Source organism: Erithacus rubecula (genome assembly GCF_903797595.1).
Source record: "Erithacus rubecula genome assembly, chromosome: 27".
Taxonomy (NCBI): Eukaryota; Metazoa; Chordata; class Aves; order Passeriformes; family Muscicapidae; genus Erithacus; species Erithacus rubecula.
This window is the reverse complement of record NC_136679.1, coordinates 3,674,520-3,701,726: the sequence shown is the minus strand read 5'-3', so window position 1 is coordinate 3,701,726 and position 27,207 is coordinate 3,674,520. Positions and strand designations below refer to the sequence as shown.

General features: G+C 48.3%; 1 protein-coding gene across 2 annotated transcripts in view; it reads left to right on the top strand.

Annotated features, from left to right (window-relative positions):
• The window catches only part of NSF (N-ethylmaleimide sensitive factor, vesicle fusing ATPase), a 69,615-nt gene that overhangs the window by 19,348 nt on the left and 23,060 nt on the right, over positions 1 to 27,207 (top strand). For both annotated transcript variants that reach the window (XM_079327691.1, XM_079327692.1), the window contains exons 4-11: positions 2,166 to 2,205; positions 5,775 to 5,941; positions 7,432 to 7,539; positions 8,129 to 8,204; positions 11,976 to 12,131; positions 23,372 to 23,571; positions 25,347 to 25,512; positions 25,930 to 26,004. In XM_079327691.1, the coding sequence (XP_079183817.1) occupies positions 2,166 to 2,205; positions 5,775 to 5,941; positions 7,432 to 7,539; positions 8,129 to 8,204; positions 11,976 to 12,131; positions 23,372 to 23,571; positions 25,347 to 25,512; positions 25,930 to 26,004 (988 nt within the window). The remainder of the gene's footprint in view (positions 1 to 2,165; positions 2,206 to 5,774; positions 5,942 to 7,431; positions 7,540 to 8,128; positions 8,205 to 11,975; positions 12,132 to 23,371; positions 23,572 to 25,346; positions 25,513 to 25,929; positions 26,005 to 27,207) is intronic.

Sequence of the window (27,207 nt, the reverse complement as noted above, 5' to 3'; positions counted from 1 at the left end):
TCCACTAGAAATAAACTATTTGAAAAAGAAAAGCCTAAGCAATATTTGCCCTTCCTTTTGAATCTTTGTTGTTCCCTGTTTTCCCTTGACTTTAAAGGGTTTCTTTGGTGTGTGTTTCATTTTTAAGACCTGCTGGAAGTTTTATTGACTACATTCAGTCACTGCTAGTACTTTTAGATGAAAAGTGCAATGAAATGCATAAAAAAACCCCAAACCCCTTTGTCTCCTCTTTCTTAATTAAGTCATCATCAGATGTTAAATGATGGTTAGAATAAATAATGAGTATAATTAACTTCTGATCAAAAAATGAAGCTTATAGATTTTTGCTGCTTGCTCACCCTGAGTCTCATCCATGAACCTGTAGCAATCATTGTCTCTATATTTATTATCTCCCTGCCCCTGCCTGCTCCAAAGCCCACTCAACACAGATTTAAACTCACTTTAAGTATCAAAAGGCCACAGTGAGACCCTCCAGAGGCTGAATAACCCCATTCCCTCAGCCTGTCTCCACAGCAGAGCTGTTTCAGCCCTCTAAGCACTGGGTAGTTCCTGATACTGGGTTTTAATTCCCAGTATTTCCAGAGCCTTGGATAGTTACAGTCAGTGTCACACCAGCTGTGTGTTTCCTGTTCCTGTTCAGGGCTGTCTGTGCTCTGAGGCCTCCAAGAATCTGTTTGTTGTACATTCACATGGAGTTCTTGATCATTTTTATTCTGTGGTAATCTTGACTCCTAACTCTTAACACTGAAAGCTGTGACAAATTTTGTATCCTGAGTGTTCACAAAGACATGAATTGCTGCACAGCAAGGACAAACCTTTAGCAGAAAGCAGCCAAGTGAGCATGGGGGTTGAGCTGACAGATCTTCCCCCAGAGGGTTTGGGCACTGCCCAGGCTCCCCAGGGGATGATCCTGGCCCTGGGGCTGCCAGAGCTCCAGGAGAGTTTGGACAAAGCTCCCAGGGATGCTCAGGGTGGGATTGTTGGGATGTCCAGGCAGGACCAAGAGCTGCACTGGCTGATCCTTTGTGGTCCCTTCCAACTCAGGATATTCTGTGCATATTGGAGAGGGTGTAAGGGGGGAAATGTTCACAGTCTAAGCAAAGTCCTTGTGTTCCTTTTCCCAGACAAAAAGGCAAATACAAATGACCATAAACTACATCTTTTCAGTTGTGATCTCCCCAGAGCTGTCTGTAATGACACCTACATGTGTCTGTGACTGGTGCCTCTGTTTGATACCTGAGAGGCTGTGAACACACTGCAGCCAATCTGTAACACAGCAGCAGCCACTGGGAAAACCCCATTTTTGCAATCTTCAAGCCAGAACTGTTGGAATTGTAAAGGTTATAGATTTTTTTGTGTCACATAATTCGTGAGCCATTTCCCACTTCTGCAGTTCCATGCAGCACAAATCTTTCTAAAGGAATTTCCAAGAGACCTAAAGATTTGAACAGTTTCATTCTTACTGGTTCCTTTGCTTCAGGTAATATTGTACCCTGGAGCACATTAGAACAAGGTTTTAAAATGCTCATGGGGTGTGTGACAGCCATTCTGGCACCTGTGGAGTGCTCAGAACCTGGACTTTGGTAGGAAATGAGCAGAATGATAAAAAACCCTGTCCAGCACCACAGCTTCTGCCTCCAGGATGTGAGGAGACCAGTAACCTGAAACAGGTTGGACAGAAGAACCTTCTGAGGTCATAAGATAGAATTATTTGGAGAGATTATTCAATGCTTTTGACTTGTTTCCTGTTAATTTGGGGTCTTTGGGATATTCCATTCTGCTCCTTTTTTCTGCTGCTATAAATTCTCCTAGGGATCCTGCTCCTCTGGGTGAGAGGTGCCTTTGAGAGGGGAGGTGTTCTGCAGGACAGGGGTTTGTTCTGCAATTCCACCTTCCTGCAACCCTCTCACTGCTGAGATTATTAAGCTGGGGCTGGAGAAGGAGCCTCTGCATCAGAGCTCAAAACCAAATCCAGTGTGGCACTGGAGGAAGGTAGAGATGTCCTGATGTACATTTGTATTCCCACTGGGAGAGCTGCTGGTCCTGCTCCTTTGGGAAGCACCAGTCCTGTATATCATTTTCACAGCATTGATGCATGTTTTGGGCTGAGGGACAGGGTTTGTCCTGCAGGGTGGGTGTTGTGATGTTTTTCTCTTGTTTTGCAGAGAAAATGGGCTGGCCTTTCCATCGGGCAGGAGATTGATGGTGAGTCACTCAGCAGAGCAGTTGGGATGTGTTTGTAAAGCTCAATTCATGTTCCATCCTGAAGGGAACTGAATTGGGAACTCTCAGAGCTCCAGTCCTTCTCCAGGTGATGTGAGGCCCTCATTAATGAAGGAGCTGCTCTCCTCTCTGCAGCTTTTGTGCAATTAACGTTTTCCAGACCTGGGGGACAGTTTTGGCACTTTCTCCAGACACCTGCTGGTATCTCAGCCTGGCCCTGTGTCCACATGCAGATGTGAGCATTGAACATGTCCTGGATAGCCTGTTCTGGGTCTCTGGAGAGCACTCCCACTAGCAGAGCACAGCTCTTGTCCTTGGGGGGTTTCTTGGCACAGCATTGGAATGACTGGGGATGCTGTAGTGCCAGGAGCTGCAGTGAGCCCTGCAGTGCTCAGCTTTGGGAGCAGCACTGATGTTTGCACCAGTAACATTCTGCAGCAAGGTGAAGGGCCAAGGTGAATTCCAATTCCTCTTTCAAGTCTTCCTGGAGCCTTCCAAGCCTTGGTGAATGTTTGGAGGAGACCAGTGATCTCTTTTGTCACTTTGTGCTGTGTGTCACTGTTCCCTCTGCTTTGGATCACTGTCAGGTACAGGTGCAGCTGTTGGAGCTGTCTGTAGCTGCTGGAATGCTGACCTGACTCCTGGCAGCAGCTTGTCACAATCTCCATGTTCTTTGCCACAGCAGGTGCAGGTGATGGGTCACATTTGTCCTTTGGGCCATCAGGAGTCAGCTCTGTGCTCCTGGAGAGGGCAGCTCGTGTCTCCCTTGCTGGGATCAAAAACTGTTCACTGCTTTGCCTCTGGAGTAGCTCACAGTGGTTCTGTAATTCCCTCCTTTGGGCTGTGGGCAGAGCTGATGGCTGCATGCAGGGTCAGGATGAGGAGGGCAGAGCCTCAGCAGTGCTGTGGCTGTGGGAGTGAGGTGCTCCTGGGGAAGATCCCTCCTGGCTGTTTGCTTTCTCTGCCCCTGGGCTCTCTGCAGGTCCATGAGCACAGATCAGACCTTGGATGTGAAGGATGTGAAGTCCCAGAGTGTTTGTAGGGACAGGCTGGAGAGGGTGTCTCTGCCTCTCTGGATGTCTCTCAGAATTTGCTTCAAAGCCAGGATTTTAACCTGGAAAAGGAGGCTGGGGGACACCTTCCTGCTCCGTCCAATGCCTGGAAGGAGCTTGGTCTCTTCTAGGGAAAAAGAGACAGGATGAAAGGAAACAGCCTCAAGTTGTGCCAGAGGAGGTGTGGGTTGGATATTAGGGAAAATTTCTTCACAGAGTGGGCTGTAAAGGCTTGGAACAGCTGCCCAGGACAGTGGTGGAGTCACCATCCCTGGAAATGTTTGAAGAACTGGTGGATGTGGCATTTGAGGCCATGATTTAGTGGTGACCGTGGTGCTGGTGCTGGGCTGATGGTTGGACTTGGTGAGACCTTTTCCAACCTTGTTAATTCTGTTCATCTCTGATTTTTTTTGCTAGCTGGTCTTGTTTTAGCTGAAGAAGGACCTATAACAGGGGAAGACTCATGAATTAATTTGTTTCTCACCCTTGTTTGGCTGCTGATCATGTGCCAGCTCACAGATCAGTGCTTTTCAGTACTCAGGTCTTTTGGGGAAAGAAGCACTGCTACTCTGTGTGATCAGCTCTTAGAGCAGTTTGTGACTGTCCTTGTCCTGGGCTTTGCTGTAAACCTTCCAGCTATGTGGGAGTCTGTGTTAACAAAAATAAAGCACTGATTCTGTGCAGAGTGACTAAATGTCACCTGACTGTGCTGGGGGGGAGGGATTTGTAAAGACATTCTGCAGGTAGGGAGAAGTGTTCACAAAGCAGAGATTTCCCAGGGCTCCTGCTTTGTCCTGGTCTCCTGATCATGTGGAAGCTGTCAGTGTTTTACATGTCAGTGTAAATGCAGTGATGTGAGTCTTGCTGAGCCCCTGATGACACAGGAGAGGTTTTCCAGGTGAGTGGTTTTGCTGGGGGAAGGCAGAGGCCCCTGAGTGGATGTGTCTGTCCTGCCTGCCTTGCACTCCAGCTGCACCAGCTCCCTGTTCCCAGCAGATCCCAGCTGGAGCCAGGGCCTTCCCACCAGGGAGCTTCCTGTGCCTTCCCAGCCTCTCTGGGACATTCCAGGCTCTTGGAGCTGCTGCTGGATTCTGCTGAGTGGGGGTTCCCTCAGTGCTGGGTGTAAGAGCTGCTGGTGTGCAGCTGACACCTCAGGCCCCCATTGTGACCAAATCCAGGCACTGATATTCCAGAAGCTGTTATTTGACAAAGCCATGAGGTTCAGCAAGGAAAAGGAAACTGCTCAGAGGTGACCTGTGAGGTGAGAGGAGCTCCTGGTGTTTGCTTTGCAGTGCAGTAGATCACAGAACAGTGCAGTGTTTTCATCTTTATCCCTGGTTCCTGGAAGATGTGTCTTTGGCAGCCCCTCCCAGGGTGGCCCATCCCAGGAGGGATGTTTGGGGTGTGTGCTGTGGTTTCTGGTAACACCGTCAGCAAGAGACAGCCTCTCCCTGATCCCTTCAGGTGAACAAGGCCTGGAGCAGCCTGTGCTGGGCTTGTTTTGCCATCACACCTCAGCATCTGCAGGTTTGCTCTGGAGCCATCCTGCTGCCAAGGACACGGAATCACAGCTGGGGTGAAGCACCTTTCCCACATTCCCTTCTCCTGCTTCATCCTGAGCCATAACTGCTCTAGCAGAGACTTTGTTCTCCAAACTCAGAGCAAACTTTTAATGTTCCTCAGTCTTTTGAGAGTCATTGCTTCTGCTGCAGCCTGGTTTCTGGGTTGCTGTTCCTGCCCAAGGATCTCCCATGCTGAGCAGAGTCCCTGGAGTTGTGGATTGTGCTGCTCTCTCCTTTCCATCCTCCTTCCACCCTGGGTGGCCTCTTGTTTCCCACGTGCTGTGCTGTGGGGCCAGGCTGGCAGTGACTGTGCAGTGCCTTCCCTGTCCCTTGGCTTTCTGCTCAGGTGATTCTGCACCACTGAAGGAACCTGGAAATGTCAAGGTGGCCCAAGGGCACCTCTGGGGTAGGATCTGTTTACTCAGAGTCAGGGATGAAGGACAGCTTTGTTTTGGGCTGACAGATTGCATTGCTGCATTTGAACCTGCAGTAATTCACTTTCTGCCTCATCTGGAGAAAAGCTTGGCACCCTTTTGCCACAGAAAACCAGTGATGGCCTCTTGTCACTGCCTTTGGGCAAGACTGCCCTTAAAGCTGCTTTTGGGCTTCCTGGAGAAGTGTCCAAACCCTTGGGTGGAGATACAGCCCTGTGGAACCATAGCATGTCTGGATTTGCTTTCATTGTCCTTATCCCCCAAAATCTCTGTGGTGTTTGAGCAGTTTTAAAAGTTTATTAAGAGATTTTAGAGCAATGCAGGGATTTTCAGTGAAATTTTACTGTATTTTTGATCTTTTAGTTGAACATGGATTAAGAGAAATAAGAGTCTCTATCACAAATAATATATTTAGTTTTACCAAGTGAAATTCTCAAGGGAAGGATGTTTATTGCCAAACATGTCCTGTCTTTAAATGTGCTGTTTCTTGGCTTTTCTCACAGTTTCCTTGTACACTTTTGACAAGACCAAGCAGTGCATTGGCACCATGACCATCGAGATTGATTTCCTGCAGAAGAAGAACATTGACTCCAACCCCTATGACACAGACAAGATGGCTGCAGAGTTCATCCAGCACTTCAACAGCCAGGCCTTCTCTGTGGGCCAGCAGGTGAGCTGGGCTCTGGCTGAAACACCCCCTGCAGCACCCCAAGAGCCCTGCAAAGGCTGGCTGGGGGGCAGCAATTGTTCCTTGTGTGCAGGATTGTAAAGGTATCTGCACCACTTAGTGCCTTGTCTGCATTTTCTTCTGTCTTCACTCAGAGCCAGGATTAAAAACACAAAGGAGATGAATTTCTCATGTTTGGGCTTGGTTGTTTATTAAATCTCATCTAAAGTACAGAGAGTTCAGTAACACTTCTAGCTACCAGCTAAAAGCAAGCAAAATGGAGGTGAATTTAGCTAAAAGCTAAACAGTCCAATAGAGAAATAACACCTATATTGTTTGCACTTTTGACCCAATAACCAAACACCTGTGACCTGCAGTGCAGCACTGTCCAACCAGAAACTACTGCCTGGAATCATGAAGAAGAAGGAAGAAGACAGAAAGAAACAACACCCCAAGTCCTCCATCTTGTCCCATATCTATTATTATATTATAAACCCCTCAAATTCTAAACCCTTCACCGTGTGAAATCACCTATTTAACTACACACCCATGATTTTAACTCCATCACTCAAATTTGGAAACTTCTCCAAGGCCTCAGGTCAAAAGCAGTGTTCTCCAGGGGGTCAGTGCCAGAAATCACAGAAAGCTCAAAAATCCCACATTTCTGGGATCCAACAAAGGATGTCTTTATGAAAAGTAAAATCATTGTGACTTCCACTGAGAGCATGGGCAGAGGGGTTAGAATCTGCCCTATCCTAAATCTGTGAGGAAAATCCCAGGGCTAGGGCTTGGCAGAGCTTGGGTCTCTCTGTGTTGTGGCCTGGTTAGATGTGAGCATGGAATCCTCAACTCCTGGAAGCTTTTGGGAAGTCACATTTGCCTCCATCTGTATAAGACCAAGACAAACATGAGGTTTAATGAGGTTCAAGGTTGGTCTCTCATAGTATTTACACCTTGCAGGGTCTGACTCTTAAGCCAGTTGGAAATACAGACTCAAGGAAAAGAACTGTGCAGAGCCAGCCTGGTTTCTGTGGGATGGACCCTACTCCTTGTTACATTCATTCTGTCTCTCATTAGCACTATTCCTGAAATGTCCTTGTCAAGCTGAAACACAAAAGATCTGAAAGTTTTGAGCTAAATTGTTCTCCATGACTAGCAGCAATTACTGAAGTGAGAGGAAGATGTCATCAGATGATAGAGAGCATTGAGCTGGGGAGAAGGGGGGGAAATAGATTATTTTCTTGGAAGGAGAATTTTTCTTTGAGTTTCTCCAGCTGACTTCATGTTCTGCAGCTCTGGGTCTGTTACTCTCACACTGGGGCAGGGAAAGCACATGGTCAGCACTCCAGAGCTTTACAGGGAAAAATCTCCAGGGCAGTTGCTGAGTGCTTAACTGAGTCTTCAATCCTCTTTCCCTTCATATTTTACTAGTCTTGTCTTGTCAAAATCCTTTTCAGCTTTTTTTTCATGAGAATTGTTTTGCCTTTCCACAGCTGGTGTTCAGCTTTAATGACAAGCTCTTTGGGCTGCTGGTGAAGGACATGGAAGCCATGGATCCCAGCATTCTCAAAGGGGAGTCTGGAACAAGCAAAAAGCAGAAGGTGAGCTCCCAGGAACTCCTGTCCATTCCCTGGGCACTGCAGAGCTGCAGGTCCTGACCAGCTCATGCCACCAGCAGCAGCTCAGGTCACCTGCCTTTGGAGAGGTCACACATCTGCCTGTGTCAGAGGAGACAAAGAGCATCCTTTGCAGTTCAGTGCAGTCTCCACTAAACTGCAGAGCTGGGGAGGATAAAGGAATTACCTTTTGATCTTTTTGTACTAATTCATGGAAACAGCCTCTCTTGAGTTTTGTTTTTTTTTTTTTTTGTCTTCCAGATATGTCCAGTTTTGATGTTTCCTTCTGTAGAAAGGACATGATTTGATTTTCTCCTTTACTTGCTAGATCTTGCTGAAATGAAATAGTTTGGTTTGAACTAAAGCAGTAACTTTTAAAAGCCAGGTTGTTTTACCTGGTGAGCTTCTCCTTTCAGTGGTGTTTGTTTTAGAGGAGGGGTTGGTATTTTTCATTCTTCTCAGTGACTTTTGAAGTGGAGCTCTTGCTGCTTTTTCCTGCCTTCTGAGATGGAAGCAATCTGAAGCTGAATCTAATGGTAATTAATGTAATTATTTCTTTCCCTTCCCTTTGCAGATTGAGGTTGGTTTGGTTCTTGGAAACAGTCAAGTTGCCTTTGAGAAAGCTGAGAACTCCTCTCTCAATCTCATTGGTGAGTTCCTGCACCCAAACAGAGAAACAATACTTGATATCTGCTCTTTTCAGGCCTGGGAGACTTCATTGCCTCAGGGTTGTTTTCTGTCTTCACTCCTAGGCTTAGTTTAGCAAGACCAAATGGACCAGTAGATCCAGCAAACAGAAGCTCTTTGAAATATTTTAACTCTTCAAACATTAGAGAGTAATATTTGCAGGGACAGTAACAAGTCAACAGCTCTCCCATTAAATTTAATTAAAAGAGAAGGGATTGGAAAATTGAGAACTTTTTAAAATGTGTGCTCAAAATGTCCAAGTCCTGCTCTTTGGGAGGCCCAGGGGGCTCTGTGTGTGTAATTGCTCCCTTGAGTTTATTCACACCCCTGGGAGCTGTGATTTAAAGAGACATTTCTAAAACCTCAACAAAACAAACCCCTGTGCACAGTATCACACTTGGCCATGAAAGAGACTGGGGGATAACTGGTGTGTGTTCCACACATTCCTTTGGGAAGAGCCTGGTGCAGGGGTAGGGCTGGATCTGGTGTGTTCCCATGGAGTCACCAGTGTGAGCCCTGCAGTGCTCTGTGTGCCTGGCACTGGGGGAGCTCTGGGGACACCTGCTGTTCCTCTGCTTGTTCCTTTGCTTACCAGTGGCATGAGGTGGGTGACTCTTTCCAAGCTCCAGCTGCAGATCCCTCCCTTGCTGGTGGTGTGGTTCTGGCTGGGGTCAAGGCCAGACACTTTTATTTTAATTTTTTCTTGTTTTTCCTTGCCTGTTTGGTTCCTTCCTCCCAGAGTCTGTGAGCAAAGGACTCTCCTCCTTTTTTGCTGCTGTTGCACAGCTCAGGAGTTGCAGGGGCAGCTGCTGGGATGGGGCTCAGGGAGCAATGAGGTTTATTCTGCAGTAGGCTTCAAACTTGGCTGGAAGTGCTCAGTGCTGTGAGTACTTGCTACAGGAATAAACCTGGCACAGGGGCTGTGAGGAGTGCTCCTGTGGGAGGGCTGCTGGGCTGGGAATAGGGACCCTTCCCCAGGATTCTGTTTCATTGTCTGCAGACAAGACAAAAGAGCTTCTTGTGCCTCAATTTACTTCTGTCAAATTGGTACTTCATTTAATCTCCTCATTGATCTGAGGCAGAGCTGCTTAATGTGCTTTGTTGGTCTCTGGGGAATTGTAAAGTTCTGAATAATTAGATTGTGAGAGAGGAGATGAAAGTGAAATGAGTGTCACTGAGCTCTGCCTTCAGTAAAGGACCTGCATTATTTCAATAGAGAAGAATTGTAATAATTTTTTTAAAAGCCAATTCTGTTTGCTCTGTTTAGCATAAAATTGTGTTATGAAACCAGTGGAAAAGGTTTTAATCCAATCTGCAAGAATTGTACTGTGCTGAGGTGCAGCCAGAAGGGGGGAGTGTAGGCCAAGCTCTGTGGGAGCAGGAGCAGCCCTGGCTGAGGGGTCTGACCAGGAGCTGGAGTGCAGCACTGGGATAATAAACACAGGGGAATTGTGGATTGGTGCTCCCTGCAGGGCTGTAGGTGCTCTGTGTCCCAAGAGCTGCTGGGCTGTCCCTGGCAGCTTACCCAGAGGCATGGCCCTGTTTGTTTGTTTTGCTGCCCTTGGAATTGAAATATTGATTCCAGATGTGTTTAGACCAGGATTAAAGAGCCTGCTTGAGCTGACACAGAGCTGCTGTTTGCTGTACTTCCTGGACTCTTGGTGCTCATTCATTATCTGGCTGAGTTTGAAGTACCTCTTAGAGGAGCTTGTGGAACAGAGCAGCAAAATGCACACTTGTTATTTGCTAGGATTGGGTATTGGGCAGGAATTGTTCCTGGGAGGGTGGGCAGGGCTGGCACAGGTGCCCAGAGCAGCAGTCCCTGGATCCCTGGCAGTGTCCCAGGCCAGGCTGGACAGGGCTGGAGCAGCTGGGACAGTGGGAGGTGTCCCTGCCATGGCAGGGGTGGCACTGGGTTTACTTTGGGGTCACTTCCAACCCAAAACCACCTGTGACTCTGTGACTCTGTGATGTTCTAGGGTGGGAATGCCCCCACTGGGAAAACCATTAAGGGCCAACCCTTAAAGCAGTGTGTAAGTCTAAGGAAACATCCCATTTCTGCAGTAGTTAAGCATAATTGGCAGGGTCTTTGCTTTTCTCTGGGTTGTCAGATCTCTGTGTTTCCCTGGTAGCTGAGGGTGCTGAAAGCCATCAGGAAGGTTGGTCTGACTGATAAAAGTGTCAGTGCTTGTTTATGGGTTTGCCAGCATCCTTCCAGGAGCATTTGTGCTGTTTTCTACTTCCTGAACACTCTGGGGACTCCCAAGCTGCTGTGCAGAGGGGTGAGGAGCTCTGTGAGCTGTGGTGCCAGTGGCTCCTCAGCAGCAGGGAGAGGAGCTGTCTAAAGGGCTGCAGACCTTGCTCAGGGCTCTGGAGGAGGCTGTAGGCAGACAGTGACCATTGTGGTGTAGGACTGGCCTTTGTTCTGACTTGGAAAGGAATTGTTTTGTGTAACTTTGCTCCAAATTGCTCCAGTGTCTGGGGGCTAAGAGTGGTGAGTGTGCTGTTCTTTTCCAAGGGACTCTGGAGAAGGTGTGCATCTTTGAACCTGAGGTCTGTACAGAAACATTCAACAGAAACTGTGATAAAGCATTAAATTAAGGATACCTTTATGAGGGTGATATAGTGGGAAGGGCCAGCCTGTCTTGTCTAGGGGAGTCCTGCCTCATCCTGCTGGAGCTCATCACAGGAATCAGAAAGCACTGGCAGCAGGGCTAACATGGGCTGGTTGTCAAAGCTCCTCCAGCAAAGTTCTTTGTCAAAGTTTCTTAAGAAAGAAGAGAGATTTGTAGGAGAAAAAGTCCTTGCATGAGTCAGTGAGTGATGAAAAGGAAGGAGGAAATAGCTGACGTCAGTGGAGTTCAGTGGGAATCTCTGCTGGGCCTTTGCTAATTATTGTAATTACTGAATAAGCTGGAAAAAGCTGGAGCAAGGAGATGCCCAGGCTGGCTGTGAGTGAGCTCAGTGACTGAGGCAGGAAGTGGCAGAGGAGATTGAGTACAGAGAGCTGTAAATGATGTGTGGGGGGAAGAGCTCCCCTGAGCTCTGCTGGCTGTGGTGGGCCCAGATCCTGGGCAGGAGCAAGGGAGAGCTGCACCCATAAGCTGCAGCCATCCCAGGCAGTGTGGGCCTGTTGTCAGCAGCTGTTAAATGTGGCTGCTAACAGTGATCACATCTGTAACCACAGAGGGGTGTGAGCAAAGCAGAGTGTCCATCACTCTGTGCCTGTGTTGAAGGTACAGCCAAACTGCAGCACCTGCAGCTCACTTCCCATCAGAGGCTGTGGGGGGAAGGTGGAAGACAGACAGGAGCAAGGGTTCAGTGTAGGACTGGGAAAGGCAGGACTGAGGAGGATGCAGGACAAACCTTTTATCTTCCCAGGTGGCCTGGAAAAGGTGGATACTGGTCCTGGAGCAGCCATGTGAGCTGGGTGCTGGGGTTGGGTGGGTCCAGGGGCACCTGGACCTGTGTGAATTTGTGACAGACAAATCTACTGTGGATTCTTCAATAGGAACAACACCTGGCTGGAGAAACCCCAACTGGGCAGGTGGAAGGCTGGGAATCATTCACCAGCTGGGTCTCTGCTGGGCTGTCCTTGTGTCCTTGTCACAGTGTGTCCTCCTGTGAGGAGTTCATGGGGTGGGGTCTGACCTGCAGAGCTCTTGTGGTGTCTGTGCCTGTGTGTGCTGCAGTTTGCTGGGCTGGGGGTTTGAAACCATTGCTTGGTTTTGCAGGTAAATCAAAGACCAAGGAGAACAGGCAGTCAATTATCAACCCTGACTGGAACTTTGAGAAAATGGGCATTGGAGGCCTGGATAAAGAATTCTCAGATATTTTCAGAAGAGCTTTTGCCTCACGAGTTTTCCCACCTGAAATTGTGGAGCAGATGGGTGAGTATAACCTGGAGAAGAGTGGCTGGGGCACAGGGTGCAGGGCTGTCCTGGTGTGTGAGGGCTGCACACAGCAGTTTCTGAGGGATCCAGCAGAGCCTCTTCTTCCCCTGGGGATCCCAAATGTGCTTTGGACTCTTGTTGTTTGGCTGAGGAAGGGAGACAAACCCAGCACAAACACTCAGCTCTGCATATGGAATGTCTGAAGGGATGACACACGTGGTTTGACTGGATACTGTTCTGGTGGAGCTGCAACTGAGGCTCTGAGCAGCTGCTCTGGTGAAAGGTGTCCCTGCTCATGGCAGGGGGTGGAATGAGATGGGCTTTGAGGTCTCCTCCAAGCCAAACCATTCCATGGCTCTGTGAAACCCTCCCTCCTTGAATGCTTCATTTGTCCATAGCAGTGACACTGCTCCTGGCTGCCTGGCCATGATCTGTCCATACAGCTCAGAGGAAATTTTGTCTTAATGCTCCTGCCAGAATCTCTTTTGCATCCCAGTTCTCCTGGCAGCTGCACTATGAGCCTGTCCTCCCCCAGCCTGAGCCCAGTAAACCCAGCATGGGCTGTGAGTTCTGCTGGTCAGGTCTGAAATACTGGGGAGGATGCACAGACCATGGCACGTCCTGGAGTCTGAAATAAAAGCACAAATTCTAAATATAACTTCTCTTTTTGGGTCAAGGCAAGGAAAGGCAGTCCCAGTACTTGGTAAACATGTGCTGGCAGGCAGATAAATGTGCAGGGTTTAGTTTTTAGTAAGCAGTGTGCAGCTGCAGGTGTCTGGTTGTGTCACAGAACGTGGCTGGGGATGTTCTGGCTGCTCCTTGTTCTCTGTGGGTTCATATAATCTCTGTGGGTTCATATTTGAACTTGGAATCCATAGCTGTAGAATTTCTGTGTATGTTTATGTTTCTGATCCAGCTTCCCTCTCCCCACAAATGAAGCAATCAAGATTTTGATTACAAAACAGATTTCCATCAGGAGATACATCCTGTTTGTGTGGGGCTGTGTGGAGCTTCCAGTGCCTGTGGAATTGATGCAAAGTAAACTTCCCTGGGATGTGCCTTCAGCCTCTTCCTGGGGATTTGGACACGTATGGAGGAGCTGTGGAGAAGCCCCAGGGCTGGGTCCTGTTCTCTCTCTCCTTCTTTTAACTCCTGTCAGTCTGAGAGCTGAGCCCTTTGGGGGATGCTCTTGGGTCTCATGGGTTTTGTGGCTGTGAGCAGGATACAACTTCTCTGCTGCTGCTTGAGAACATAAAATGCTTACATTTGTTAAATATTTAACTGCTCTGCAGAGAGAAGAAATAAGAGAGATGGTGCTGGCAATGGGAAGAACAGCTTTTACCCAGAGGCACTGGTGTCCAGCTCAGCACTGTTGCTGACAGCCAGCCTCCTGTACTTGAAATATTTTTACCTTTTGAAGCAGCTGTTGTGTGTATTCATGAAGTCTTCCCTTGGAACCAGGCTGGGAGGGTTGGGACTGTTCAGCCTGGAGAAGAGAAGGCTCTGGGAAGATCCTAGAGGCCCTTGCAGTGCCTAAAGGGGGCTTATAAAACAAAGGAAAGTGATTTTTACATGGACAGGAGCCCTGGCAGTGTCCCAGGCCAGGCTGGACAGGGCTGGGAGCAGCTGGGACAGTGGGAGGTGTCCCTGCCATGGCAGGGGTGGCACTGGAGGGGCTTTGAAATTCCCTCCAACCCAAACCATTCTGGGCTTCTCTGATTCTGTGGCTGCAGTACAGAGTCCTTGGTGGGACCACATGTAAAGGTAGAAGATAATTGTTGTTTAATAAAGGGAGACAAAGATTCTGTAAAGGACCACTGGTATTTGGATTACCCTGGGCAATGAATTAAAGGTGTGCCCCATTCAATTACATGAAATACAAATACCCTTACTGTGCATGTTTACACCCAGGCTGCACAAAGAGACATTTTTCAGGGAAGAAGTTGGACTGGGAGCAGAGCTCCTGAGCTCTGATTAACCCCAGGGCTAAAGAGCTTATCTGAAATTTGAAAAAACAAAAACTTTCTGACATTCATTTTCTTTGCCTTAGTTATAACTTGCTCTTAACTATATTTCAGATCTGAAATGTCAGTGTGACAGCTGTTCACCTTTGTGAATAATTTATTGGGAAAGGAAAAGAAGGAATTTGCCTGCTCCCTGGTGCTGCAGTGCTCACCCAGTTGTGTTCTTTGCCCAGTGCTCCCAGACTGCAGCTTCCAAGCCAAATGCAATAAATATTTCTGTTCATAACTACATAGAGGCTCTATAGACCCTTCCAGCATTACTTGCAATTTGTGTGTGGTTTATCCAACTTCCAAGGAATGCTCTGGGTTTGGAGCACATAAATCAATGTTAGTTACCCATATCATCCAAGGGGGGAATACTCCTCTGGTGGTACAAGCCTTGGTTTATCCAAGAGCAGAAATGTTAGATCAGCCCCAGCTGGGCACTCACCCTGCCTGAGCTCCCTCCTGGCCTGGAGGATCAATTTGCTTTTCCCATCTGTGATGTCCCAGCCCTACTCTGGTGGCTTTGGGCTTGCATGACTCTGTAGGGAGCAAAAAATCCTATTAATAAAGACAATTTATAGGGTCAGTATTGAGCTAAATCAGCTCAGGTTGGTGTGATGTGGCAGAATCCCAGAATGGTTTGGGTTGGGAGGCACCTTAAGGCCCATCCAGTGGGCAGGGACACCTCCCACTGTCCCAGCTGCTCCAGCCCTGCCCAGCCTGGCCTGGGACACTGCCAGGAATCCAGGGACTCTGGGCACCCTGTGCTCCCCACCCTCCCAGGGAAGATTGACTGGTGCTTGACTCCTGATACTCTTGTGGCTGCCAAATGGATTTAAATCCTTACCTGGATGAGGTTTGGGGAAAATATCTGGAAACATTTTGGTGCCTAAAAACAGCTACACCTCACTCATAGGAATGACTCTTGAGGAAGGAACTTCACACCTGGGGCTCTGGTGGAGGGAGGCAGCAGTCAGGTTCTCCCTGAGGCACAGCCCTGCTTCCAGGGAATCCTCCTGCATGTCTGTGGCATCCAGCTCACAGTAGAGCTGTGCTGAAGGGACTCTGCTCACTCTCTGCTGCAGTTCAGAGCATCCTCCTGCTTCAGCTAAAGCTCCTCTGTGTATTTGACAAATGTTGTGTTTGCTTCCCATCCATGGTAAATGCTGGTTTTTCTGCTGAGACTTTAAATGCAGCTCATTCACCAGCTTGTGCTCTTGCCTAGAACAGTGTTCTCTCTTTCTGATGTTTTTTCTTTTCCCCTGACTCCAACAGATATTTAGCCACTTGTAACAACATTTTTGATGTTTGGTGCCTGGAGCTGTAACTTGCAACAAAACTGTAAAGTCCCTTCTCAGACTTGAAAACAAAACACTTGTTTTGTTTTGTTTTTTGTTTTGTTTTGTGCTGACCCTCTTTTCCTTATTTAAGAACACTCTGGTGTCCCCAAGCTTTGAAACAGAATCTTGATTTGCAGCAGGGAAGGAATTTCTCTGACTCCTGTGACACATTAATTATTGTAGAGGCCTCAAAGGGCAAATTCTGTGTGGCCATGTTGTCATTGTTTAATAACAGGTATAGAAGTGTTTGGTGTTACAGGTCATGTTCCTTCTAAGAGACTGAAGCAGAACCCAAACTCCCCATCTTCTGCTGCCACCAACAAGCTAAATCAGACTTTTGGAAGGTGGTTTCTGTTTCCTGGTAACCATTTTAACCTGGGCTCTTGACCTGCCCCCTCAGGATCAGTTGGTCTCAGAGCTCTGTAGTTTTGAAGTCCAGCCCATGATGGAGAAGTGAAGCATGAACAGAACAAGGGGAACATTGAAATGAGCAGAGACTTGGGTTATTTTCTTCCTCAGATTCTGTCTGAAGTGGAGGCTTGTCTGTTAAGCTGCCTTAAAAATTAATGCATTAATGTTCTCAAGGTACTCAGATACTGTACAAGAAGAATAATGATGGAAAGGTTCTCACCCAGCTGTTCTGAAAATAGGGTAATTTTAATTGTAGATCAGAGTCAGGGGTGTCTAACCTCAGCTGGGGGGCTGGGGATGCCAGGCCCTGCTGGGCAGTGTGCCCCAGGGCTGGCTGCTGTCTCTCCAGCATTCTCCAGGCCAGCTCTGGGATTCTGAGGCCATTTCTCATTACCTCCACATCACCCACCATTATTTCTCCTCCCTGGATCACCAGGTTCTGGCTGGGCCTGGGTAGAATCCTCTCTAGGATGAGTTTTTTTGTTTTGCAACATGCAGTTCATTATTCCTCCCCAATTTAGAGACTCATGCATCAGGTTACAGAGTTCAGATGGATTTAATCCTGCCTGCCAGTGTGTTTGAGGCTCTTGGCTGTGCAGTGTGCAGATTTAATTGGAGCATTCTGTTCTGTTCCTTCTCCCAGGCACCACATGCCACTAAATTGAGGATGGATCATTTCTCACTGTGCTTTAAAGTTTGTGGGGTTTAATTTACTTTTCATCCACCTCTGTCTTCATTCAGCTGTGCTTTTCCTGCATGTCTAGGAGGATGTCTAACACCTATTTATATCTTTAGGATAGTCTAAATGTCCCTCTCTTGCTTTCTTTGTTTCCTCAAACCCTCTGTGTGGGACCCCCATGTTTTCCTGTAGTGAAGTTGTCTCAGACTGGCCTAATAAAGTTCTGCCTACTTTAGTCTTGTTTTCTTTGACCTGCTTAAAAAGACATTATCTCAGAATTTTCCAGCCATCAGGTTAGTGCTGGATCTGTACCACACAGTCAAAGCACAGCTGAGTTTGGAAGGGGCCTCTCAGTTTAGTCCACCCCACGATTCCCTTTTCCCTTTATAACATCAGGGATGACATTCACCATCTTCCCTCTGGTTTCTCACCCACCCTGTTCAGGTTCTCACTGCCTTTGAGATGATTTCACCCACTCTGAGTTCCCTTGGGTGAAGTTCATGTCCAAGTGATCTGCCAGTATCCAACACTTGTGGGCTCTTGTGTCCCTTGCTCTTTTTATGCTTCTGTTTCCTGTTCCTGCCCATTTGTCACTTTTATTAATATCAGCTGTCACATAAAATGTTGAGTCTTTACTGGTGTTAAAAAGTGTATAACAGCTTGAACTCAGCATTTGCTGTTGTTAGCTCTTCTTCCTTGCTGAGAATGGACCAGGGCTGTCTTGCTTTTCTCCAAATGTGATTTACCACAAGGTGCTCTGCTCACCCTGAGGCACCTGGATCCAGGGCCAGCCAGGCTGATCTGAGCTCTGAGCTCTTCCTTTGGAGAGACAGTGAAGAAGTCCCTGACATCTGTCACTTGTCTCTCCTTCTTAAAAGCAGAGATTGACTCAGGTATCCCCCAGGGGTGGGGAAGAAAGTGCAGGAGCTGATGTGTGATGTGCTGATGTGTTGCATTGCTGGATGCAGCCTTTGTATCAAAAGGGATCAGTGCAACTGGAAAAGCTTTGGAGGAGGCATCAGGGTGGGGGGACAGGAAAACTCCTGGACACAGAGTGAACTGGCTGGGAGGGGTATGAGAGAGGGGGCTTCCAAACTCTGCTCAGCAGGCATTCCCAAATCCCAGTGTGCTGGCTTTCTAAGGTGGGAATGACCCAGCTGTATCCTGGCAAGCAGGGAGTGCTGTGGGATTTGTGTTTCTGCCATCTAGGTGGGATGGGGCTGTGAACATGCTGGCTGTGCTCAGCTTCCCACAGAAGCTGCCTCTGGAATTAGGGATGTTCTGCAGCTCTAATAAGAGACATTTGCTCTTTGCTACTGTGCTTGATTTTGTTTGTTTATACTCTCACCAAAATCCCTTCTCCTGAGCATCCTGATTCTGTTTTTGTAGCCAAAGGCATTCTGTTGGAAGTGTCTCTCAAGCTGATTTATTTTCATTTCTAGCACATTCCCTCAGAAATGGACAAATGCCCTTGTCATAAATCTCATTATTGCCTCCTGATAGATGAGTGCACTGAACTCCTCAGAGCCAGTGGCATGTGGTGAGGAATCAGTTTCCAAAGGTCCATGGAGAACTTTACTTTGTCTTCTCTTTCCAGTGGCAAAGAATTTCATAAATCAAAACTCTGGCTATTGAGAAAAATTCTGGTTCAGGTGTGGCCCTTTCCCTGCCCCAGCTTTGAATTCAAAGCAGACACCACTCCCTTCAGTCCTGCTCCCTGTTGGATTGTCAGTCCATGGGAAGATTAACAGAGCCTGGAGTAACTCTGGGCTTACAGCATGAGAGGAGAGGGAAATTCCACCCTCCTCTACTTTTAGGGAAATTTTGCCTGTGTGGCAGGTGAAGTCTGGGAGCCCTGAACTTCCTGTAACCTGCCCCAAGATGAATGTGCAGAGATAAACATCTCCCTGCTGGGCTGGGGCCTTCCCATCCATGCAGGTTCCTGGTGGTGCATCTGAGTGATCCAACCACACCAGAATGCTTTGATTTTAATTGAAAGGGGAATTACACTCCCAAGTAGAAAATCCCTGTTTTACTAAATCAGTTCTTCTGATCTCTCCAATAAATTGAAGAGGGAGAATTGAGCAAATAAACTTTATCTTGTCTTTGGGCAGGTAATGTTCTGGGTCTAAACAGAGTTTGGCCTCCATTGGTAACAACAGTAACTCTCCCATTCTCAGAAGTTTTTATGAATTTTCTCTCATATTTTGTTTCCTATATTTGTATGTTTGAGTTCCTGTTAATGTCCCTATTCAGCCTCTTAACTGTCCTTGAATGGCATAATTTAAGGATCAGGTTACAGCAATGACCTTTGTCTGGAGCTCATCTCCTGGTTGGAGATGTCTGCACAGCTGTGATTTGTGTTGAGAAAGATTCTCATAATAGTATTGACATTTGGGCCACATTGGTGAAATCAGCAGAGGGGAGATAAACTTAATCAAAATTCCTGTGTGGTGCAGAGGATCCCACTGTGATTTGAGAGGTAACATTTGTGATTTGTCATCACCTGTCTATTTTAATAAAGTCCTGCTTGTCCTTAAAACTTTGATTTTAGCCAGGTGAACGTGGCTGTAAAGGGAAATGTCTGCTGGAGTCGTTTGTGGCAGCTTTTTTTTGAAGAGGAACTAATTGTTTTGTGTCCAGGAATGTTCTGCCACCTGACTCAGACCCTGCTCTCAATGTTGCCCATTCAGTGGCAACCAAATCTTGCAGCAGGTGGTCAGTGATGGGCTCAGGGAGGGGGAGAATGGATTGTCCAGCAGGGGCTGAGCTCATCTGGGTAAGCTGGGGAATTCTCAGGGAGCCTGCTGGGCTCAGAGCTGGGAATTGTCTGAGGAAGAGACTCAGGACCCAAGGGAGCAGCAGGAGCTGGGGCAGGGGAGGGTTTGGTTGGATCTCAGGGAAGGTTCTTCCCCCAGAGGGTTTGGGCACTGCCCAGACTCCCCAGGGAATGGTCCCAGCCCTGAGGCTGCCAGAGCTGCAGGAGAGTTTGGACAGCACTGCCAGGGATGGACAGGGTGGGATTTGGGGGTGTCTGTGCAGGGCAGGAGTGGGACTGGATGACCCTTGGGAGTCCCTTCCCACTCAGAGTATTCCAGGATTCCTTTCCCATTTCCTTTCCCTTTCCCCTTTCCCTTTCCCCTTTCCCTTTCCTTTTCCCTCTCCTTTTTTCTTTCCTTTTTTCTTTCCTTTTCTCTTTCCTTTTCTCTTTCCTTTTCTCTTTCCTTTCCCCTTTCCTTTCCCCTTTCCTTTTCCATTGAACAGGAGGAAGATGGACATTCTAGGAGGTTTCTCAGCAGATTTGTCCAAGCCAGTTTGTGGTTTGTGTTGCACTCTCAGAGTGGTAGATGAGATTCTGTGGGTGTCACAGGCTGAGCCCTCTGCTGTGCCTGAGGCAGCTCATGCAGACAGGGGAATGTTTGTGCTTTTCAAGAAGTTCAGATTTTTTGGGCTGTGGAAGAGAAGCTTCTGGGGGATGTAACTCAGTTGTGCTCCTTCTAGGAGAGAGATTGGGAGTTGCAGAAATCCCAGAATCATTAAGATTGGAAAAGACTTCTAAGGCCATCAAGTCCAGCCTGTGCCTGATCCCCACCTTGTCCCCAGCCCAGAGCATGGAGTGCCACATCTGGGCATTCCTTGGGCACCTCCAGGGTCCCTCAGGGATGGGGATCCAACCCTCCCTGGGCAGTTCCAATCCTTGAGCTCCCTTTCCATGGGGAAATTTCTGCTGGTTCCACCCTGAGCCTGCCCTGCCCAGCCTGAGGCTGTTCCCTCTCCTCCCTGCCCCTCCTGTCAGGGAGTTGTGCAGAGCCACAAGGTTCCCCCTGAGCCTCCTTTTCTCCAGGCTGAGCCCCCCCAGCTCCCTCAGACACTTCTCACAGGACTTAGAAGAAAAACAGAAGAACAAACCAAGCTCAGACTGTTGGTGTTTGTGTTGTGGACACCCTGACACAGCCACTCCCTGTGGTACCACAGCCCTGCCTTGCTGGGCTGGGAGCAGAGCCCTGACCTGCCAGGGCCCTTTGCTGGCCTCTGTATCCCCTTGGTGGCCTCTGTATCCCCTTGGTGGCCTCTGTAGCCCCTTGGTGGCCTCTGTGGCCCCTTGGTGGCCTCTGTAGCCCCTTGGTGGCCTCTGTGGCCCCTTGGTGGCCTCTGTAGCCCCTTGGTGGCCTCTGTATCCCCTTGGTGGCCTCTGTGGCCCTTTGGTGGCCTCTGTATCCCCTTGGTGGCCTCTGTGGCCCTTTGGTGGCCTCTGTATCCCCTTGGTGGCCTCTGTGGCCCTTTGGTGGCCTCTGTAGCCCCTTGGTGGCCTCTGTATCCCTTTGGTGGCCTCTGTATCCCCTTGGTGGCCTCTGTAGCCCCTTGGTGGCCTCTGTGGCCCTTTGGTGGCCTCTGTAGCCCCTTGGTGGCCTCATGCTGGGGCCCAGGAGCTGTTGGAGCATTGCTGAGCTGGTGTTTCCCTGCAGAGATCACTTGTCAGCACTGTCCTGCCTGGTGCTGTTTGGTGACAGAGGAGATGGTGTTCCCCCATGGTAACAATGCCCTCATGACAAGGATTTGACAGGAAGAGCTTTTAATTTATCTGTGCCTCACTCCCTCCCTGTGCAATTTGTCTTCACTGCCAGTTTATATTGTTTATGGGATGCCTCAGTGCTGACTCATGAGTTCTTAGCCACAGCTTTTGATTTCTGTAGTGAATTTTTTATCTGCAGGATCTCTCATCTTTATTGCTGGGCTTACCCAGTGCAGCACTGCTGCTCTCTGGGGTTTGGGAGGATCAGCTCTCCTCATGGCAGTGTCCTCCTGGAGCTCCACTGCAGTGAACAGGCAGAGAGAGGGAAGGGAGCATGTGGGGTTACAGGAATTAAGTTCTATTGAGCAGTTATTCAGACTGAAATCAATTCTTTATTGCCATAACCTTCAGGGGAAATGAAATCACTGCAGTGTTGGGAAGGTAATAAGGGATAAGTGTTTGTCCTTTGCAGGCAGAATTGCCCTGAGCAGCCCTGAGGGCTCTGTGGGATGGGGTGGGGTGGGATCACCCTGGAGCTGGGAGAAGCCAGGGGGGAAATCATCCTGGGGTGACAAACAACTCCATGTGTTCAGGCTCCTTGGGCCTGGCAGAAACTGAGCTCAAGTCCCTCAGTCTGAGCTTGGGCCACGGGTTTGCTGCCTTTTTTGGGTTTGCTTTTAATGTGCATCCTGAGCACTGCAGGGCTCTTGTTGGGTGGGTCACATTCTTGAAGAAGTCAATCCACAAAAATGGAGTAAAAGTTAGATTTTCATATATTCATTAAAAAATGGAAAGAGGCCCCACTAACCCATGTCCCCTCTGTCCCCTGAGGCTTTCCCTGAGCCTGCTGCTCAGTGTTCAGATGGGTGCTGGTGCAGGATCTCTGCTCTCCTACTGCAGGGTTTTCCAGCAGCAGCTTCCAGGCCAAAGGTTTAATCTTAGGCAGTCACTTTTCCTCCTGGCCAGGTGTGCTGTGAGTGCTGAGAGTCTCCTTGAAGGAACAAACCAAAGCTGCTGTGGGCAGGGGCTGGTCCCACAGCCTCTCCTGGCACCGGGTGAGCAGGGCACACACAGGGACAAGTTTGGGCATAAGGATGTTCAGCATTTAGTTAAAATGTGTGGGCTCACAAGATCTATATCCACAAATCCTTCAGGGAAGCTCTTCTTGTTCCCAGCTGCAGCCTCTCCCAGGAGCCTGTGTGCCTGTCCTCAGCCTGCAGCAATTGCATCCTCTCTTTCCCTACAGGAGAGGATTTAAATTCTCACACACAGTGTCCAAAGTCCTGTTATTTGAACAAATTAGAGTATTTCAGGTCTTTCTAATTACAGGTTTCTGGGCTGGTGGTTCTTTCAGTTTTTTTCAGTATTTATTCTATGAATTTGTAGCCAGAACTGGATGTGATATGGGACTCACCAAAGCCCAGTACAGGAGTAAAAAGTTTGGTGTTATCATTTTCTCTTTCAAGAATCTGAGTGTGTCTGACCTGTGTCTGCCTTGCTTGATGTGAAGGATGTAAAAAGGAATATCTGCAGCCCCTCTCTACCTGGCAATGAGCAGCATCCCTGATAGCATAAGGGTTAAAATGTTTCTAAAATCATGGGAGTTGTGTACAATAGATTCAGGGGGTAGAAAGAAAGGTTGGGTCTGGTAGGGCTGGGAAAGGGAGCTGGGCCCTGGGCATGAACGTTGAGCTTTGTCTGCACCTTCATGATCATCATATGATAAATAATAGGATTGTTAAATATAATGATTGTTTGGTAATTGAATATATTAATTAATAGTAATAAGAATTATGAGAAACGATGTAATCATAACAATAATAATGAGAAAGGATGTTTGGGGGCTCCTGATGAAAATTCCAAGAATACATGCTTGGATAAGATCAATGTACACAATAGAACAATACAGGTTTAATAATTAATATATAGTTATATAACAAGAAGGATATAAAACATTTCCATCTCGAATCCATGGGGGAGTCACATTTGGGTTTGTACCCCTGATTCCCAGAGCTCTTCAACAAAAGCACCTGCAGAGTATCACCCTGTGATGATGTGTTTCCATGCTAACATCCCCAGGACCTGCCCTTGGTGGGAATTGTTATCCCACCTTTCCCAAGGGCTCTGTGGTGCTGTGTGCTCCTGACAGGAGCTACAGCTGGCTGTGCCTGCTGGATGCAGAGCAGCTCTAGCACATCCTGGGCTGACCCCAGCTGGGTTTGACCTTTGTGTTTGATTGCTGGGGCCCATCTCTGGCCGTGCAGTGTGAGCTGTTCCCCCTGCAGGCTGCAAGCACGTGAAGGGGATCCTGCTGTACGGGCCCCCGGGCTGCGGCAAGACGCTGATGGCGCGGCAGATCGGCAAGATGCTCAATGCCAGGGAGCCCAAGGTGGTCAACGGGCCTGAAATCCTCAACAAGTACGTGGGGGAGTCCGAGGCCAACATCAGGAAGCTGTTTGCTGATGCAGAGGAGGAGCAGAGGAGGGTAAGGACACCCAGCAGTGGCACTGGGGGGAATGGCCAGGTCTGGGATCTGCAGATTGCTGCTTTGTTAAGGGTGCAGTCGCTGCTTGGGGTTGTGGCTGTTGCTGGGGAGTGTTGGTGCCCTGCAGGCTCACACACTCCCACTTGTGCAAACAGCCTTGGGAGCTGGAAAGGCAGCTGGGCTGCAGCCAGCCCTGCAGGCAGGGACACTGTGCTGAGACTCCAGCACAGTTATTTGGGAGTAACACAGCAGTGCCCACCCTGCTTGCTTTCATGTGCTGTCACCTGCTCCAAAAATCCCTAAAACTCAGAACTCACATTGTACAAATTTCCCTCTTTTTTATTATTTTTATTTTTTGTGTGAGAGATGTAATTGAATCTGTTTGGATTTTTCTTCCTAAATTAAGCTTTTGAGGTTTTTAGCTTGCAGGCATATTGGTATATTATTATTATTGGTATATATTATAACATATTGGTATGTTATAGCACTTGAAGTGTTATATTCAATACATGCTCAGTTTTTCTCAGCAGAAAACTAATGGATGAAATAATGTCTTGAGATTAGAAATCTTTGAAACTGGAAGTGGAGATAAAGATTCTGTTTTTTTCCAGTGATGTTTTTTAATCCATTGCTTTATCTGGCTTTCAAAACCCCAATCTTTAGTTTCATGGTGTAAGTACTCCTTTCATGTGTGCTATGGTAATTTTTCTTTGCTGTGGATCATTTCATCTTGATAAATTTTCTGGTAAAGAAAATCAAATGTCAGGCTAGTCACAGTTAAATACAGGGAAGTCTTTTCAGAAGTCATTAGCAAATGATCCCTTAATTTTATTCAGCTCACAAGACACAGATTTTGGTGGTGACTTGATATAATTTCATTTCTTCAGCAAGAGGTTTATTAGTCAGTCAATCATCTCTGTGTGGTAATACAGGCCCATGTGAGCAATCTCCTGCTCCCTGGTGGTTGCAGTACCTCTGGGAGCTGCTTTCCCTTGGCAATAACACACCTGTTAAAATACCACTCAATATTGGCTGCAGGGGCTGGGCCTGATGACAGCTGGGAGATTAAAAAGGTCTCCAAAAGGTTGGCATTGTGCTGCCTGTGTCTGGGGCAGATTGCCAGGGCCAGCACATTCACCCAGTGATAACATGGTCTGCACTGGCCACAAAAGATGTTTTAGAGGTGGAATTTGAAGGGAAAAGCTTCATAATGCAGTCACAAAAAGTATCCTGTTCTCTTAGCAGCTGCAACTGCCTCACCCCTGAGTGAACCTGGAAATGGCAGTTCTGGGTCTGGCTGCACAGAGAGACTGGGCTCCTTCAAAATATTATCCACAGAGCTTCTCTGCCAAGCTGTGGGTTTACTGACTTCAGTCCAGCCTGGGGTGTTCCCACCCTGGTGCATCCCTCCCTCCCTCCCTCCCTCCCTCCCTCCCTCCCTCCCTCCCCTCCCTCCCTCCCTCCCTCCCTCCCTCCCTCCCTCCCTCCACAGCCCAGCCTGTTCCCTGTCCCTGGTGCCAAGTGCTGGGAGCCTTGAGCTGTGTGTTCCAGCTTTGCCAAAGCTCTTCCTTGAAAGCTGCAAAGTCCTGAGTTTGGGGGGAGCCCCCTGATGTGGAGAGGGGCAGGATGTTCCCCTGGGAAGGGGTGAGATACACACACACATGGTGCTGGGACACAGGGAGTTGCAGTGCTGTGTGTGTGGTGCAAGGTGCTGATTTTGGATTGCTCTCAGCAATCACACTGGTGACATTCCTGACACATCCTCTCTCCCACAGCTTGGAGCCAACAGTGGGGTGCACATCATCATTTTTGATGAGATTGATGCCATCTGCAAGCAGAGGGGCAGCATGGCTGGCAGCACTGGTGTGCATGACACTGTGGTGAACCAGCTGCTCTCCAAAATCGATGGTGTGGAGCAGCTCAACAACATCCTGGTCATTGGTATGTGAGGTGCCTTGTCTGTCCTGAGGGCTGGGTGAACTCTGCTCACTGCAGGTCTGCTGAGGGACCATCAGCAGCAGGTTTAAAGGGAGGTGCTGCTGGGCTTGGCAGATGTTGCTGCTTTCAGCAATTCCCTTTTTTAGTTTTTGGTAAGGAGGGTTTCATAGTTTAGGGAAAGCTGCAAGGATTGATAGATCAGCCTGTGGGGGAGTGGGGCTGCTCCAGGAGGACAGGCAGATCCAGCCACAAGCTCAGCTTTGATCCTGGTGCCCTGCCTGTCCCATTTCCCAGCACTCCAGAAGATGAGTGTCTGTCTTTTGGGACTCTGAGCATCTCCCTAGCTCTATGGGCTGTACCAGGGACTGCAACCCACTCAGGAAGCTCAGATAACAGTTTTGTTTTTAACTTTGACTTTAGGAATGACCAACAGACCTGACCTGATTGATGAGGCCCTGCTGAGGCCGGGGAGGCTGGAGGTGAAGATGGAGATTGGTAAGCACACTGCAGGTCCCAGTTCCTCAACTCCTCAAAGCAAATGCAGATCATAATGTGAACAATCCCCAGGATGGCTCAGGTGCTGAACTCCCTGCAGCTCCCTCCAGAATAGAGATTAAATCAGACCAATAAAATACCACTTTATCCCTACTGACAAACCTGATCTCAGTTTCTGCCCAGCAGAGTGGGCAGGGACAGACAGGCAGAACCCTGAATCTCTTGTGTGAAGGAAAGGAGACAATAATGGTACTAGGTCATTCCTGGGTGGGAATTGCAGGAAGGCCAGGCAAGAGCAGTGGGTGAGCTAAAGGTGGGCCAAGAGCTTGGTTTGCAACTTCATCTGGCAACTGGAAAAGCAGCTGTCTGTCAGTTACTGGAATGGGACCTTGGTAACTGTGCACATCTGCCTCAGCCCAGTGGGGGGTAAATTAGGGAATGTCTGATCATGCAGGCTTTATTAAGAAAGTAAGCCCAGATCATCTTAGATTCATGAGAGCTGATCACTGACTTTGCATTTGAGATCACAATTTGGTCAGTGAAGATGATGGTGGAGCCTGAAGGGAGCCTGGCCTGGGGGCTCAGTGCTGGGGTGACAATTCACTGAAGAAAGATGGGACAGAAAACAGCCTGGGATGGGTGAAAAGCTCAGTGATCCTGAAATAAATGGTCAGGTGACAAGGGCTGAATGCTCCTGGGAACTGTACATGTTTTAAAATGTCTTTCCCATCCCCTCAGCACAGACACTAGTCAGTACAAGGATCAGATCCTTGGAGCAGAGGCTGGAAGAGCTGAGCTCAGTGAGACTCAGGGTGATGTGCAGAGTGACAGGTCACACTTCTAAGGGAAGGATTTCTGTTCAGCCTCTGTGTGCTTCAGAAGGGACTTGCTGAGGTGCAGGCTGGGAAATGATAACCTCAGCTGATGAAAAGGAACATTTTATAGCAATGATATGGGCCTTATGAAGAGGGAGGTCAAAACTCCGGATTTTGGGAGAAACTTTCAGTTGATTCAGTAATTAGTGGATGTGCCCCCCTGGGAAAGGGCACTCAGGGATAGAGGAGCAGAAGAGATTTTACCAGGGCCTGTAACAGGGTGAGGACCAGAGAATTTTAATGGGCAGAGGACAGGGTCAGATGGGATATAAGGAAGAAATCTGTTATGGAAAGGGTGGGCAGGGCTGGCACAGGTGCCCAGAGCAGC